Source organism: Dasypus novemcinctus, chromosome 18 (genome assembly GCF_030445035.2).
Source record: "Dasypus novemcinctus isolate mDasNov1 chromosome 18, mDasNov1.1.hap2, whole genome shotgun sequence".
In the NCBI taxonomy this organism is placed as follows: domain Eukaryota; kingdom Metazoa; phylum Chordata; class Mammalia; order Cingulata; family Dasypodidae; genus Dasypus; species Dasypus novemcinctus.
In genome coordinates, this window is record NC_080690.1 from 4,502,690 (window position 1) to 4,521,538 (window position 18,849).

An 18,849-nucleotide genomic window follows, 5' to 3' on the forward strand; every position below is an offset into this window, starting at 1 on the left:
TAAAGGTGGGGAGACAAAAGGAGTAGTCTGTGTATACTACTTAAGTTACACTGGCATCAAAGCAAACAAGACTGTTAACAGATGTAGGATGTTAAATTTAAGCCCCATAGTAACTATCTACAGAACAGTATCAGACAACATGTAAACTCAGAGACAGAAAGTAGAGTATAGGTTGCCAGAGGCTGGGGACAGGGGAAATGCAGAGTTAATGTGTAAAGGGTGTCTGTTTGGGGAGATGGAAAGTTTTAGTAAATGGAAGGTGGTGAGGGCACCGCAACATTGTCAATGTGGTGAATCCCACTGAATGGCCTATTTGGGAGCGGCTGAGAAGGGAAAGTTTATGCTGTATATATGTTCCCACAATTAAAAAAGAAAGAGGGCAACTAACTAGACAATGACAATTAAATGTAACATATGATCCTGAAAGGGATTTACCAGAGGAGAGAAGGCTCAAAAGGACATTATTGGGACATATGAAAAAACTGGAATATAGAATGTAAGCTTTCTACATAACATAAAATTCCTTCACCTTGCTAACTGAATTTATGGTGGTAACTATCCTTGTTCACATGAAATGTACATGGCAATATTAAGTGTACGATGCACACAACCTACACTCAGAAAATAGACTGATTTAAATTGAGAGATAGGGAAGCGGACATGGCTCAACTGATAAGAGTGTCTGCATACCATATGGAAGGTCCAGGTTTCAATCCCCAGGGCCTCCTGACCCATGTGGTGAACTGGCCCATGCGCAGTGCTGCTGTGTGCAACGAGTGCTGTGCTATGCAGAGGCGCCCCGCAGAGTGCGCCCCACAAGGAGAGCTGCCCCACAGGAAAAAAGCGCAGCCCACCCAGAAGTGGCGCCACACACATGGAGAGCTGACACAGCAAGATGACGCAACAAAAAAGAGATGCAGTTTCCCAGTGCAGCCAGATAATGCAAGCAGATGCAGAACACACAGCGAATGGACACAGAGAACAGAAAACAGGGGGAAAGGGGAGAGAGATAAATAAAATAAACCTTTTAAAAATAAATAGAGACAGATGGACAGATAGAATGATAAGGGCAAATGTGGCAAAATATTAAAATTGGTGGATTTGAAGATCTGGGAGGATGAAGGTATGTTGTAGTTCTCTTATTATTTTTGTACGGATTTCTCTATTATTTTTGTAGCTGTCCAATAAGTTAGAAATAATTTCAAAATAAAAAGTTTTTAAAAATTGAGAATGCATGACCTGGATGTTTAAGCACTCAAGCCTTATGGAATCAGGGCATAGAGCTAAATAAAACTAACATAAGCTGACTTCTTTCAAACACTTATTTGAGAAGTAGTGGGTATCAGTGGAACAGAAACTCTTAATTCTACATCAACCCTTCCCTCAAATCAATGCCACGTTCTGACCATTACTGGTGGTTTGCTTATTTTGAGGAGCAGGAAGGTAAAAAAAAGTTTCACTGGTCAGTTTCCACAATATTACGTTCGAGTCTTTTAGCATCACCTAGTGGTGAGTTTAATAGCTGCAAGAAACAGGATATCCCAGGTAGACATGTACTTTTGTACAAAAGCAAACCAAAAAGGCAAAAACTCTGAAACATTATCTAAAACATAAAGAAGACATTTGGTATATTTATTAGAGAATATACTGAACTTCTTTTCAAGCATTTAAAGAAAGAGCTCACTGGTACAACAGTTTTAAATGTAGACTTCACAGACAAATATGGACGGGAGACATTGAACAAATTAGATTTTTCTAAATGAGTATTTATTCCAGACAAGTTTTCTCTACAGGAGCATATCTGCCAGAAAGGAATATATATTGTCATTCTATTGTTAGGATCTTCCAAAACCCCTAAATCCTACTCTGAAAAGACTGACTGAAGTCTCTGCCCTGAAGGCACCTAAGAGTCTCAACAGTGGGTCTCCATGGCAGCAGGCACCACCTGTTTCCCTTGTACTAGGGGTGTTTGTCTTCCTCCCTAGACAGGAAGCTCCTTAGAGACTATACTCTTTTGCTGCCAACTACTCAAGGGAGTCCTCTTGTCCAGGAACAGTATTTAATCGCCTTGTCACCAGCCTGATACTGGCACCCCTACTACCTGTGTCAGGTCTCCTCCTAGCCTCCTTTCCCCACATCCTTCTGCAAATGATTATTTATTTCTGCTAATATGAGTCGCCTGTTCCTTTCTTATTCCTTAGCCTAGGAGGGAATGTATGTGGCACTCATTCACCTAGACAGTGTGTGGCATACAGTAAGTCCTCATTCTACACAAATGTGGGATGGATCAGACACGCAGTCATTCAAGTTGCTGGCAATGGCAAATGACTGCATCCAAGTTTTTTAGATATGACTCGGTGGGCTTAAAGGTCTTAAAGGTTCAGTTTTATAGCCCCAGTTCAGAAAGCCTACTGGAGAGGACCTATGGAGAAGCACAGTAAGGACAAGAGCCGAGACGCACAAACCAGAGGGACCTGGGTTCAAATCCAGACTCTGCACCTTAGTTCATTTTGCAACTTGGAGCAGAGCCCACTGAGGCCTCACCTGCAACACAGAGCACTGGGCAGTGGGTGGGAAACACCTGGCATGATGGGTGGCTCGTCACAGACACCATAACCTTTATTACACAAGAGTTTAAGAGAGCCAACAACGTTCACAATACCAAGAAGAAATAAGTTAGCTTAAATTTCTTAAAGTTTTGAACATTTTGTAAATACATATGAATAAAGTTCCATTTCAAAAGAAATAAGACTGGAAAGGAAATTTTTAAAATTAAGATTCGATACCTAATTAAGATTTCTCCTTAAAACCCAAACTTCCAAAACATTTAAAGGTGCAATTGTGTAACATGTACTGTGAGACTTTTTTTCTTAAATTTCAATAACCATAAACTGAAGCATACAGTGACACCGTTAAGTTCATCAGTAAGTTCCTCCTCTTCTACTTCTAGGAATAAAAGAGCACTGTGCAAGGATGTCTGATTCCTTGTAAAAAGTCAACACTCACTGTTACTCAATTGAACTTGGGTAAAAGGAATGAATCCTGTGCCTACAATTCAAAGTCAATTCTTCATGATTTATAGACAAACAGTATTAATGCTGCATTCAATTTTCTAGTATGACTCCTTCCTCTATTTAGGTTCCTTTTATAACCTTATCATCATTCCCATTTACTATTTTATTTCTAACCGAAAGTACAATAAGCATTAAAATTACGATGGTCAAAAACAAAAGCAAAAAAAACCAACAGAGAATGGGGGGCTATTAAGGAACAGAAGGCAAAAAAGGCAGAGTATTTCTGAGTTTGAAACTTTAGATCTGACCTGAATCCAAAGTCATCATTGTTGGTTTATCTATTTCACCTTCTTCTAGGGCAAATAATCAGAAATTGACTGTCATAATTCCAACTTCTTCCCTTCTTTTGCTTTAATTGTTGGAGTGATTTTTCACTTAGATCCATTTAGAGAGCAACTTTAGGAAGATGGTCTAACCAATCAGAGGAGCTGGTGAGGCTGACCAGAATGATGCTTTTAGAAGGGGGTGAGAATACCAGAATTACTCAACACCACACAAAATATACAAAATTGAAACAATGTCTTCACTTTTGTAGTAGCTCAAATATTAAGTGGCTGAATTAAACTTTCTTTTGAAATCTGCTGATATACAAAGAAAAGCGAGCTGCTTAATACCTTTTAATATCAAGACACAAAGCTAGCTGACATATGTTGCCATAAACCATTCAAATGAAACAGTACTTACAAACTCAATGGCCAACAGTAGCATTATAAATATCAAGGTCAATGTAAGCTAATTACTCTTATATACATATTTTATGCATCAAATTTTGTTTTCCTAAAATTACAAAAATTAGGATTTTGAAGTCATATTACTATTTAAAATCCACGAAAATGCATGGTACGGAAATTTCAATGATTTTTGAGGCTCAATAATTGGTCCGTAATTGACATTCTGATCCTGTTGACCTGCTTTTCTGTCACCTTTCTAACTTCCACAACATTCTCCATGTGTTCCAACACTGTGGAAGAACACACACTACCTTGGTTACCTAAACAAGTGAAGGACAGCAAAGCAACCAAAATGTACCACTACCATTGACTAAAGACCAAATTAAGTTTCCTAAAAGTCTCAAATTTTAATTCCTATTGATGGTCGCATCACACAGATCAACAAAGGAATATACATATCAAATCATACTGGACGGAACTCTCAATCCACAAGTGCAGATTCCCGGAAATGGGTGCTGTACCTTTTTAACATTTTCACTGTCTTTGCTCTTTTGAGTGTTTGAAAATAAAATATTTGAGAAGTTGTTTCCCAAGGTGGGAAGTATACATATGATTTATAAACCACCAAAACAAGATCAGTATTATGACACATTTACATTTACACTTAAAATGGATATGGGAATTCATTTTTCTAGATACACCTAGGTTGCAATGACTATGTTGCTCTCTCCATCAACAATTTTAAGGCATAACACCACTGTGCAGACCATCTACTAAACAGGTATGAGCTAACAATTTTTTTTTCCAACCACTGAGCCATATCAGCTTCCCTGAGTTGGTCTTTTTGACTGTTTTGTTTTGCTTATTGTTTTCGTTTTTTCAGGATGCACCAGGAACCAAACCCAGGACCTCCCATGTGGGAGATGGGCACTCAACAGGTTGAGCCACATCCGCACCCAGCAATTTTTAATAAATGACATTACTAGAAAGATACTTCAATTTCCTCATAGAACAGAATTTTTTTTAGAATGCTAAAGGCTTCAGCTTATCAAATTTCCTTTCATTGGAATTTTTATTTGGATATTTGGTGTAGTCCCTCTCCTTACCCAGGGCCATTTACTCCCTTTTAAATCAAAATACATGGACACACATTTTTAAGGGCAAACCATAAATTAAAAATAGCTCTATTTGTGATCTGAAAGCATTTGATACCATTTAGGATTATAATATAACAAATGCCCCTTAGTAAAGACCCAGGGAAAGTTTAATGTTCCTTACAAGTATACATTTAATCTCTAACGTAACATGTACCATCCACTCTTGATCACCTATGAAGGGCAGAAACAGCAGAGATAACCCCTGCACTCCTTGTATCTGTCATCCTTTGCCTTGAATATGGGCTTGTCCGATGCTTTGCAACCATTTTCAAACACAAGCTATTAAGATTTTTCTAGTTTCCTTTTCTTGTCCCCTGGCTCAGGAGAAAAATGGCAAATATCCCCTCTTAACTAATGTGAACCATTCACTGGAAGACATATCCCTTTCCAACTCTCAAGGCCTTCTCTGCTTTAGTTCATGCTTCTTGAGGGTTCGGAAAAAACATTTAGTGTTTCAGGTCACGTCTTCCTATCAATCTCCTTCATAAATCAGAGTTTACACTTAGGAAGAAACAGGAAATCAAGTAAAATGTTGACCAATAATCGATAAAGAGAAGAGGGGAGGGTGACCATGCCACTGAGAAGGTGAAAGCAGAATCCACTAGAACAAACTGCCTACAAGTAATTAAGTGTTGGCTGCCTTTCACTTCAAAATGCTGTATGATTATCACTCTTCTTTTATAGTTGATTTACCCCCACTATTTGTATTTCATCTTTAGTTAGCATTTATTTAAGCACAGACTTAATGACAGGGGAAATGGTTTAGAAATGTGACATCAGAAATAAATAGTGCTGCAGGGACAGAAGCTGGACATTGTGTGCCCTGCCATGGCCCAATGGGTGGAATGGGGGAGAGCATAGACTACAATGTAGACCACTGTCCATGAGGTGCAGCAGTGCTCCAGAATGTAGTCACCAAGTGCAGTGAATGTGCCACAATGATGGAAGAGGTTGTTGATGTGGGAGGGGTGGGGTAGAGGGGATGCAGGGTATATGGGGACCTCATATTTTTTTAATGTAACATTTAAAAGAAAATAAAGAAGAAAAAAATTAATTAATTAAAAATTTTTAAAAACAAATAAATGGATTTCAGGTCCAGCTGGGGATCTTATTCGAAGAATTCAGGAAAGAACAGAGTTTGATGCAGCAGTTCCTCCCTTCTCCCTTTTTCCCAAAGTTAATAAATACACCTTTAAACATAGCAATCACTCTCTCAGTAAAACCAGCTAGCTGGCTAATGCAAGTCTAAGTGTACTACCACAGCAACAGATCTTTTAACAGATCAGCCCGTTAAATGATACAAGAAAGCACATTCATTAAAAGGTTTTTATGTGTATGTGTGGTAGTGGATTTAATGTATAACAAACTGAATATATTTTATCTTTATAAAGTAGATCTCTAAATAGGAGAAAATGACAAAAGGGGAAAATTCTAAACAATACTTTAAGCTCTAATGATCCCAGGAGTTATTTAGGGTGACAGGTAGAGTCACATTATTTCTATCTATGGTTCAACGAACAGGCTTAAAAGAATAAAATATTTTAAAAGGATTAAACTTTTACTCAGATAATTAAAACATCTGATAACTGGCCTAATCAAAACAGGATTAAGAAATAGGATTAAATCTGTTTAGGGGAAGTGGGGTACACCAACTCAAACACTGTTTCTTGGACTTTTATAGCAATGCTCTCCCCTCGGCTAACTCAAATGGCTAAGAGTCTTCTACTTTCACAGTATTTTATATCACAGATTAAAAATTAAACTTCAGCATATGTAGAATATCACAAATTATGTATCAAACCACATTTAAAGTATCATATAACTATGGCTAGAATGTTTTCAAAACACTCAAAATAAGCTTTTCTTTCTTATTTTAAGGAGGGACTGCAAAATTCCCCAGAATGAGAGATTTTCCTTTTTGACGTAATTTTTAGCAACAAAAGTATAATTACAATGCTTTCGTGACTCAGAAATACACATTTAATTTTGAATACACTTTTTAAAAGGCACTCTACCAGCATTTCTTACTGCAGGTTAAAAATAAACTGTTAACTTAATCTATACAAAGGTTAACATTCTCTTATTTTGACTTTTACATTGTTCCCTTGCAATGAATATATTCTGGAAGTTACAACACAGAAATCACATGGCTTTTAAAAAACTTAAGAAGCCCAAAGTGATACTGGTTGGCCTATCAAATATTTTCTCACTTAAAAAGAACTCCAGAACACCAAGATTATTCAAAGTAATATTTTTAGTGGAAGGAATAAACCGCTCCCTGTTTTTCTTAGCATTGCTTCCTTCCACCCAACTGCCATCAAAAGAATGTATCTAGTTTTTATGGAATTCTGAAGGTCACAAAAGAGTAGACATTGTGCTGTTTGCTGTCACATTCATCTTGAACCTGATATGAATGCTGTCAGGGTTTCTGAAATGTTAAATCAGTAACTATTACACAAAGCCCAAAGATTGAATGACACAATTTATTTTAACTCAGCTAATGGGGCAAGAATCTGAAGAGTCAGTCACTGACCTTCTCATTAGAATCAAACCTAGAAAAACAGCTTATATGTCTTACGTGTGTGTACATATATGCTCTCCTTTTTTTTACTTTCTCCTTTAAGCTCAACTTGAAAAAGAGCCCACAAGTTATGCAACATTACATTTTTATTGTTGAATTGGTCCTAGTTTAGAGCTTTAGCACTTTGAAATAAAATGTTAACTTTTTGCAAACTATTTGATAATCTTTCTTTTCCTGTCAAGAGCTGATCTTGGTGTGCTAAAACTGTAAATAAAGTCCATCTACTCAATCCAAAGCAGGCATTACAAAGTAAAAACCTGTGTTATTCATAAGATTCTTTTCTCTGTCTTAAAAAAAGAAAAAAAAAAAAAAAACAGTACAAAGTGAGTACAAATCTGTAGCACAGAGAGGACAGGTTCATTCATTACACATTTGCAGGATGGAGCAGATCTACTTGACCAAAAGCAAGAAAAGGAATTGCAAGCTGTCCATTGAAAAGGACTAGTGAGAGACATGGCCTTTTCACTTAATATCGAAGGGATACCCCCCAACACACACACATACTTTTTACTTATTTTTATTGTTCTATTATTATTATCTATCTATTATTATTTTTACTTATTTATATTGTTCTACTTTTAGGTAACATTTAAGACAAAGGCGTTCTTCAGAAATTCCTATTAAGAGGTGGCCTAGTAATATGGGTAACAATATATAAATATAATCAAAGACCATGGTGAAATTCCCATTCAGCAGCAGATGGCATTTGTGCCCATCTTCACTTTGGATTTGTATCTTTATAACTATACCTGCAATCTTTATGGCTACAGGATCCTCTGAAACCGGAACAAGCCCTTCTTTGACTTCAACCTGCTTTTCAGAGACCAGGGGAGATGTGGCAGGAGGGGAATACTTAGCTTCCACATAAGCCACAGGCGAGGAAGAAGAGGGCTTAGAATCATGAAAAAGACTAGCCCAGGACTTAGCAGGCTGGCTGAGAGGAAGGGAGCCTGCCGCTGAGGCCGTGGGGTCAGCAGGCAGCGAAGCGCTCTCGGGTTTAGCTGGGTCTGAGTCCATGCTCTCCAGCAGGTGCAACTCGACCCCGTTGGCAGCTGAGCCCTCACCCAAGGATTCAAGTATTTGTCCATTAGCAACGCCAAGGTTTTCAGTAGTATCAGTACCAACATAAGGCTGAGCCACAGCTGTCCTTACCAGGCTGTCTCTGCCAGCCTCTGCAGGGAGGCATGACTGTTCAAAGTCGGGCAGGTGGCAAGCCTCAGGCTGCCCCGCAGTCCTGGCATTACTGTCGAGTGCTCTGAGGAAAGAGCCATCAGGCACAGTGTCACCGATGAAGTCCATGGCACTCTGAGGGCTGTTACAAGTCCTGGGTGTGGCTGATAGCGGTATATCACCCATAAATTCGGCATCCTCTGGGCTCGCACTGTTCGGGACTGCTGAACCAGCATGCCCATTGACCAGGGTTTCCGTGAGGAGACTCCCATCATTGCCATCCTTCAAGTAACTGTAATAGCCAGGAGGCCGTTTTTTCTTCTTTTTACGCTCCCTTTGTCCAAGGCCACCTGAGACGCCATCGTTTTCCAAAACTTCAGCTTCCACATGAGAAGTGCCGTCCAAGTCAAGGGGAGAGTCTGGGTACTGGCATTCAACAGAGCTGCAATTTGCTTCTTTATCTAGGTCATCAGAGGTCTTCTGGGAAGGTGTGCAACCAAGAATAAATTCAGGGGCCTGAGGATTCAACGTGCTTGAAATACTGTAGTTGGGGGTTCTTGACAAAGTAGCATTGGGTTCTATTACTTCATTAACACCAAACTCAATTCTCTGATATTCTTGTCCTGTGTAGGAAGAAAACAGTCAGTCAATACACCACTGCAGAAGTCAACAGCTACACAAAATATAAAAGTATTAGTAAGTATTCATTTCCTTTCTGAAAACTGAGACCTTAAATCCTTTTCCTAATTAACAAAGCTAAGGTATATTTTCTTTCTGTGCTGAAGAAATGATTTGCTAAAAATATAAAATAACTGTAAAATTATATTTAATTTGGGGATATGAAAAACAGAAGCCTACGTTTATCTTCCACTTTCCAGGTAGCTTAGGGAAACTCACAAGATATAAATTTAAATGAATGTATAAGAAAAAGCAAATAATATTTTGCCTGTTTAAAAGCCTCCTATAACAGAATTTGACTTTATTAGCTTATTTGCTTACTTTGGGCCTAAAGAACTCCTTCCCCATATTTCATCTTAAAATATGTTAAATAGAAACAGTTTCATTACCATGTTCACCCTGTGTCTTGAATTTATGACAGAAGTGAATTCATACATTAACTGTGAAATCTAATATGTTTTCGAAGAAAGTTACACACATATGTTTTCCAACTAGCGTCAATAATTCTTTACCAAGTTTATAAAATTTAACTTCAAACCTGCATAACTAAGGAAACTTTTCAAGGTGCCAAATTTCACCTACTTAATAATGCTTTAAGCATGGTCCCAGAGATAACATAAAAATCATTTCTTTAAAGTATATATGTATATACATATCTTATCCCCGTGAATTCCTCCAAAGAGGGAAAAAGAGAGGTGAGGCCATAAGAAATTAATCCTCTACACATAACTTCTTTTGGCTGAGAACCTAAGCTACTTGTTTTATTGTTCATCTGTGAAAAAGGAAAGGGGTTAGGGGGCAGGAGATATAATAGTCAAATCTCTGGGATTATCTTCCTTGCAAACTGAGGACTGCTTTTAAATCTTTACTAATGGAATTAAACTTTAATCAACAGCTTCAAAGCTCAACACAATTCACAGTAGCCCGTGTCACTCAACTTTTCCACAAGCTTTAAAAAGGAACAGGAGAAGCAGATGTGACTCAAGCAGTTGAGCACCTGCTTCCCACATGGGAGGTCCCGGGTTCGGTTCCCGGTGCCTCCTAGAAAAAACAAAATCAAACAGTAAGCAAAACGAACAAAAAGAACCACAAAAAAACATGGGAGCTGATGTGGCTCAGTGGCTGAGAGCCAACTTCCCACACACAAGGTTCCTAGTTCATTCCCCAGCCCTGGGACCTCACAAAAAGGATTCCGTTGCCATAGCAGAGGAGACGAGTCCTATACACTCTCAGCACGCAGGAGGCAGGGCTGGGTAGCAGAGCCACTGAAGGGTGCCTCTAAAATCAGATCTTTACAATCCAGCTTCTTCAATTTTTACCTTAATTCAATTAATGACTGGGGGTGGGGTGGGGAGAGGAACTACCCAAAGAATTGATTCTCTCTTAAAGGGGTATGCCAGAGGCATTATCCACCTCTCAGTCTCCTCTACTAACAACCAAATGAAGTCTAAATTGCCCCACCCCCATGAATGCTAAATCAATTCATACTGGATTAACTAAATCAATTCATATTGGATTAACTCCATGAGTGGTAAAACATACTTCTACAAGAACAAAAGATAAGGTCAGGGCTGCAAACTTCTAAATATCTTTTTCTTTTTTAGGAGATTGAACCCAGGATCTCGTACATAGGAAGCAGGTACACAACCACTGAGCTACATCTGCTCCCCCTAAATATCTTTTTGATTTCCTCTTTCCCAGTTAAGCACAATCTATATATTATAACCATTCTAAGATACATGTTTTTTTACATATCTGAAGTTAGGTTGCATCTTAGAATCATTGGTGTCTTTCAACACTGAGCATCAATGTTATCGGATGTTTGATGAAATAGTTATAAAATTTTGATGATGATGAACAAAAGGATACATGCCTTTCAATTCATTTTAGTTTTGTTGCTTTGGGGTTTTTTTTTTGGGGGGAGGGGATAAGGTAGGACTGGGAATTGAACCCAGAACCTTTTACATGGGAAGCAAGTGCTCAATCACTGAGCTACACATCAACCCATCAATTCACTTTTAATGTCATTTTCTCAAAGTCTAGCCATAAGGTCAATTTTTTTCTTCGAGGTGCATAGTTAAAGAAGAAAAAAGATAATATCATAAGACCCAAAGAACTGTGTGTTCTACCACAAAGAATTAAATCTATTTTATTTGAAAGGACCCTAAGAAAGAAAAAGAACAGCTCCAGACAGGAGTCAGTCACATGCGAGTTGGAGGCCAGGCGGGCCTACACGCAGGCCTAATTCTTGCTTTCTGTTCAGTATCACACCTCCCCTCTGGGAGGGAGCATGCTCCTCCCCAACAACAACAAGTTCCTGAAAAAAAGAACGCTGCTGATTATACCTATGATGATAACATATTTTGATTCCTTTGTCCACAGAGCACTGATTTTGTATTTCCTTTTTTCTCCCTTTTTTTGGAAACTACCAAAGAAAAATGAATTTATTTTTATACCTAGAGGTTGACTGTCCATTATTTCATGTTTTGAGGTTGCAATGTTACATGCATTGAAATGGATGTATCTGACACAAGTGAAGAAGGCTGTATACCAGAAGGCTAAGCTTTGGAGAGTAAATGCAATGGTATAGGTTGTGAAATCACATGAAAAATGAGTAGGTATTATGGCATGCAACTTGTGCAAGATTCTGATTATTTCCAATAGACGCAGTGCCTTCTGCCCCTCAATTCTTAATCTTATCATATCATAAAACATTTTAGAATGTGATGTGACCTGAATGGAACCATTTCAATATCTTAAGGCTTTGTTAAAACATGTACCAAGTACAGCACTTGCTTACTTCAATGGAAAGCAGATTCCTGCCCAGAACAGTTCATTTTTTTTTTTAATCATATAACAATCAGTAGGAACACAAGTTTGCACTGCACTGCAAGTCTAGGAGGTCCTGAAAAAGCACAGTTTGTCAAGCTGTGGGGGTAAGGGAAGGCCTGTGAAACTTGTGTTTTAAATCCAATCAATATATCAGATCACTGATAACTCAACACTCAAGTCATGCAGGCAGTGGGTTTGCTGGGGGAAGGAGAATCAGCTCAAGCAAAACAAACACATCTTAAGGCAAGACTTCTCAAGGTCTCTCACTGCATTCATGTAATGCGATGACCAGGATGGGGAACCCGAGTCTGCAGGGCTCAGAGACATCCACGCGATTCCATACCCACTACCACAGACTGAAAATTATGGCTTTAGTGGCTTTACAATTTCTCCACTTAACTCTTAGCAAGTCAGTGCAATCATCACAGAGCACCTACTGTATGCACATGGACTGTATCAGTCACTAGAGGGTACAGAGCGAACGAGGCAAGGCCTCTACCCTCAGGTTTACATTTACAAGGAAGACAAACACACATTCAACTAAAGATGACAATTAAGAGCAAGAGGATGACAATTCAGAGCAAAGATGAGATAGGGACCTCATCAGTTTTACAAAGAGAATGTTGTGGGACACAGAAAAAAGTGATGATTTTAAATAGAAGCTACAAGAGAGGTCCACAGAACTTGAAGGATGACTGTAATTTTTATGGGGCAAGGGGAAATAGGATAGTTCAACCTTTAGGAACCGACTGAAAAAGGCACAGGTAGAAAAGTGCATGCTGTATTGTGGGAGGAGGTAGTAGGACAATTCATTCTAAATCTAAATCATTCATCCAACAAACATGCTGAGGGCTTAAAACATTCCAGCTACTCTACAGTATAACTCCTAGGAGTGAATATACTGGCATCAAGAGCTGAATTCAGTCTAAAAGGGAAGACAGATTCATGAATGTCCAGTGGCATATGAACTGTGAAAGAAATAAAAAGCAATGGAAATGCAAGAGTATAGAGAAAAGGCCTCAGAGAATGAGGAACCTTTAAACTGGCCTGTCACCGATAGTGCAAGCAGATGGCTGGATTCCAGTTGTATTTTCAGAAGAATAAAAGTTAGAGTTGAAGGAAGAAAGCAGAGATGGGGAAGCGCACCAAGAAGTAACGACCAAAAAGTTAAGATGGCCTGGAACTAGTTAAGTGGCCACGAGAAAGGAAGGGAGGAATGGATTGGAAAGATGGTAACAGAACGCTGAGGGCTTGGATGTTGGGGAGGAGGACTTGAGAGCCTCCTGGGTGGAGGGTAAGGCCATTAACTGAACTAGACAGAAAGGAGTAATTTGAAATTAAAAGTAATGAGCCATTTTTTAAACATTCAACAAACCTATGTGGCACACTTAACTGTGCACAAAGCCATGGCTAAGCAATATGGAGACAAGGAGATTCTCACTGACAAAGAGACATGGAGGCTAAGCAGGTGGCAGATAAAAAAGCCGCTCAGAAGGCTCGGGTTCCTCATGGCTTCACTTTCTTTATTTTATTACTCATGCTAATCCATTAAGACTGCACTTTCCCTATTTTACTGTTTCTTATAAAATTGCTAAAATAATTTTAGATATAATCATTTTCTGATTCTACTACAGAGAAAAAGTTTAGTTCGTATTTTCACAGTTTATATTTAAACCTAAATTATAATTAAAACCCTCTCCACAGGTCTGACCAGGCTCATTAACCAGGAAATCCACATCCTTGGCTCTGAAAGAGACATCTGGCTTTCACCTTCTCAAAGGCCTATAGGGCCTTTATAAAGGGCCTTTAAAATACAGTGATCCAGACTGAAAAATGGCTGATAGAATGAAATGGTATGTGAGCCTGCAATAATTAAATGATCTGGCTATTATTTAAACACTGGATTCTTAAACAATGCAATCCTCTCAGTAAACACAATCTCCAGTAATCAGCTCAGTGACTGTAATAGAGACCAAGAGGAACAAACCAGGAGGGGAGGAGGTTAGCTGCATTCCCAAGAGTTAGTGATACACCGAGACGTGATTGTGAACTTCAAGGACAGAGCCAAGCTGCCACTTAGCAGGACACAGAACACAAGCTCAGAGACTAGCATGCTTCGGGACCCAGCAGCCTCAGCAGTAAGACAAGGAAGCACACTTCAGAACATACACAAGCACGAGGCTATGAAGAATAACATACCTGTGGTACTGAGAACTGCTAAGGAAAAAAAAGAATTTAACAACTACTTCCTGAACTAAACCTTAAACGTTTGTCATGCTGAAGCACAGAATAAATGTTAAAACTAATTTATTAGCCAAAGTGACTAAATAATCAAATCTGCAATAGTTTACAGCAAGAACATCACTCTAAGTACATGATTATTCAAAAGGTATGAATGAACAGGAAAGCAATGTTTCCAGGGTAGCCTGCCCACCCAGCACACAGGGCCACATCACACTCAAGGGAGATAAAGTAGAGAACCAGCTTACCCTCAGGTAGTTCATCTGTAGCCTGTGCACCACACAACACTGTTCCACTGTATGGAGGAAGCTGCACATGGAAGTGGAAAACAAATTTTAATTCAACAAAATGTTAAAAATCAACATATCCTACTGCATTAACACAACACTTCATTAAACCTATTCATCCACGCAACTTTTCTCATTGCATTTACCAAAATAACACACATGGAGTAAATAAAACTGAAATCGGTTTCATTTGACTAGGAAAAAACACTATAGAGATACCTTCAAATATTTAATGTTATTACACAGAGGCGAAAACTGCGGTAAAAAAATTCTATTGAAATGGACTTCAGTGGACTTGTAAATAAGCAACAACGAAATGCTCATCACTGTCATTTAATTATTACAGCCTGCACTTCTTTGTCATGAACCCTAAGGTGCAGCACAGCTAACCATGGCTGGGACCTGGTCTATGGCCAGAGAGTGGAGAAAAGGCCACTGGGGAAAAAAGTCTGGGAAGGTAGCTTTCTTTCTAACAATGCCTTAAATAACTGATTTTACGGCTGGAAATCACATTCTTTGTTTGCGAGAGAGAAAAAAGCTAAATGGCAAGTTTCTGACTTCTTGCCTAAAGCATGAAACTATGAGTATTTCAAATTCTTCTTTTCCTACTTACACCATAATTTTTATTTATAAGTTGGGAATGTTCAGAATGGACATGCTTGGGGTGAGAAAGTTTAGGATGAAGGGGTAAGGATAAATGAAGAGATAATTGCTTCCGGAAGACAGAACAAAAGAAGCATTAAAAGCTTCTCTCTCCGAGTTCTCTCCCCAGAGATTTAATGACAAATGGGAAGCTAAGAATAAATAGGTGATTCAAAAAGAAATGAACACTTTCAGGACTTGAGAGGGCTAGACATACTTCTGCTGCCCAGGCACCTCTGTATTCACTGCGTTGGCATGAGAGGTGAAAGCAACCCCCGCAGCCCTCACAGCCCACACACACACACAGAAGCTGAGACGGTGTGTCTGTAAAGGGTGACAGTCTGTGGAAGCTGTGAATCAGATTGTGTCCCTCTACAGGCACAAGACAGTTCAGCTAACTCACACACAGAATGCGGTCTTTTTTGGTCAATGTAACATGAGGGTGCCCCCTAGGGACAGAAATCTATACAATTTTAAGGCACTACAAGTGTTTCGTTTTTAATCATTCTGAATTGTCACCAAAAAAACTGTGAATACTACATATCAGAACGTTTTGCAAAAAAAGCAATCCCCAATATCAAACTAAGGTTATGTCTTAAAGTTATATGTTAAAAAAAGGAAAATAAAACCAATCTCTTTACATTTATTCTTTTCTGTTCTGCTTGGGGAAGAGAACTTTGAAGAAAATCTTCAGATCTGAAAGAGTGGGGCATGCTGGGAAGACTCACAATTTGGAGGCAGGACCCCAGCACTCACCATTTCAAGCCCCAATCCAAAGCAGAAAGCTGTCGAATCACAAATAATCATCCTTCAGTCACCTTCCTCTGCAACCACCCCACCACAGGAACTAGAAAACCTCACCTAAACTCCCAAACCACCCGCCAAGCAACATGCACAAGGAAAGAACCCAAACTGGAGATGATCAACTAGAAATAACAAACATCAAGTGACTGGCTGTGGGATGCACTGAGTGAATGAATCGCTCGCTCCTCTCATTGCCTAGGGATATAGGAGGGCAGCTGACAGATGAAAAGGGTAAGGCTGGTTTGTTCTCGACACATGGCTAGTTAAGTGGTACAGGTAGGATCCAATAACACAAACTCCAAAGTGAGAGTGTCATTTCCTGTTACTGTGTTTAAAACACTTATTGTGATTTGCCAAACTGAAAAGGCAGCATAACTGCAGGAATTATTGAATGTTTGAACAAGTAAAAATCAGAATATGTGTGTGTGTTATGTGTTCACTGTCTAACTCAACAAACCACCACTCAAAATGTCCTTAGGAGTCTGTGGTAAATGGATAGAATAATATACAGCAGAACGAAATTCTAAGACTTGTCCAAAGTTCCTTCTTGAACTATACAGTTATAGTTAAAAGAACACATGAAAAAAAGAAAATCAACACAAAAACACACATCCCACAGATATGAAAACTGAGTAATATAAAAAATAGAAATCAAGTTATACAAAGAAATCAAAATCAACTTAGTCTGAAAATAGTGTTCCAGGCTTGTGAAGACACTCCTCAGGACCTCCCACAGGAGGATCATGCTTTAAAGTCTCTTGGCACTGCCACTGCTTGTTCCCCTCTATCTCTAAGAACACCCTGAATCCTGCCTTTGAGATCCCATTAAGACACCAGAACGCTGAGAACTGTCTGACCCGTGCATCACTGCACGCACACACACATACACACTTGCTTGCTCTCTCACACACACTGACCGCCTGGGTGCTCAACTGTGACTACACTATGGTGTAGGCTTGTTTTTATTTATTCAGTAACTGGCTGAGGTATGCATGTCTCCTCCAGTGTTAAGATTCTGGAAATTTTCAAGAACAATGAGCATTCTTACCCTGTTTTTGAACACCAGTACCATGATTATGATGGGAGGAAAAAAATGCTTTATCAAGTTCCTAATAGCCAAAGAAGTATATGAAGAAAAGAACTGAGATTCTAATTTATATCATGGCCACACAGTAGGAAAAGTATGTGTAGAGAGGAGCAGATGTAGCTCAGTGGTTGAGTACCTGCTTCCCATGTACAAGGTCCTGGGTTCAATCTCCAGCACCTCCTTTAAAAAAAATTGTGTGTATGAGGTGCAATTTTTTTTTTACCTGAAGGAGAAAAGGCCAAATAAATGATTACACAGTGGAAGCGGGGTATCACTTGCTCCACGTTCACTTTCTCAATCTCTTGCCCTTTCCCTCCCCCCGAAACTCTCTGCCTCTCTTTTTCTTTCTCATACTCTTACTCACCCACCAATCCAACCATATACCAGCTCACAAAACATTCAGAGTGTAATATATAATTAAATTATAATCATTGTAATACTGAGAAAGGTAACTCAGTCGAGTCATGTTAATTGACCTGTACTTCCCTTCTGCGGGAGCGTCGCTGGACTTCACGTGGTTTGGAAAGACAGCACTGGTCAGACCCACGGAACTAACTCCAATGCAGGCTCAAGACCCAGACATTATGATTTCTGAGGCTCATTTGGTGCAACAGAGTCACTATTTCTGAACGAAAAAGTCCAGTCTAACTTTACCATTCTATATCCTTCATATCTATTACCATTTACTAGACATTAGGTATCAGCCCACACATTAGCTTATTTCTCAATATTTCAGCAAGGTAAAGAGGCCCCAACATTTTTCAAATTAAAAGGAAAAACACACCCATAAAAACAAAGGCATGGGGAGATTAAAGACACTGCCCAGATGAGTTAAAATGACAACTGTTGGGAAGCGGGCTTGGCCCAGTGGATAGGGTATCCACCTACCACATGGGAGGTCCGCAGTTCAAACCCCAGGCCTCCTTGACCTGTGTGGAACTGGCCCATGCGCAGTGCTGATGCACACAAGGAGTGCCGTGCCACGCAGGGGTGTCCCCCATGTAGGGGAGCCCCACGTGCAAGGAGTGTGCCCCATAAGGAGAGCCGCCCAGTGCGAAAGAAAGTGCAGCCTGCCCAAGAATGGCACCGCACACGTGGAGAGCTGACACAACAAGATGACACAACAACAACAACAAAAAAGAAAACACAGATTCCCGGTGCCACTGATAAGGACAGAAGTGGTCACAGAAGAACACACAGCAAATGGACACAGAGAGGAGACAACTGGGGGGGGGGGGGAGAAGGGGTGAGGAAAAAAATAATAAAATTTTTTAAAATCTTAAAAAAAAAAACAAACCCCACAACTGTTACCATCAGTGGACATAAGACAATAGATGAAGACAAGACCAAATTGAATATTCGCTGTCCACAATGAAATCAGATATAAGCTTATTTTCTCTGATTTCCTTTTATCCCCTAAAGTGGAAGAGAAGAAATCAAATATAAATCTTTCTTACACCTGCATAGCCTAAATGCTTTCAATAGGTTCTCATCTAATCCAATCTTCACAACTCTGAAAAATGTTAGAACTCAAGAAGCTGAGGTGAAGGGGGGTAAAGGGCTTTCCAAAGCTACATCTAAGCGGCCAGGCAGAACTCAACTCTGGTCTCCTAACACCTACTCTG

At 39.4% G+C, this 18,849-nt stretch overlaps 1 protein-coding gene across 2 annotated transcripts in view; it reads right to left on the reverse strand.

Moving 5' to 3' along the window:
* The window catches only part of USP10 (ubiquitin specific peptidase 10), a 92,099-nt gene that overhangs the window by 28,214 nt on the left and 45,036 nt on the right, over nucleotides 1-18,849 (reverse strand). For both annotated transcript variants that reach the window (XM_004466986.5, XM_058279638.1), the window contains 2 exons: nucleotides 14,653-14,713; nucleotides 8,233-9,276 (listed from right to left, as the gene is read on the reverse strand). In XM_004466986.5, the coding sequence (XP_004467043.1) occupies nucleotides 8,233-9,276; nucleotides 14,653-14,713 (1,105 nt within the window). The remainder of the gene's footprint in view (nucleotides 1-8,232; nucleotides 9,277-14,652; nucleotides 14,714-18,849) is intronic.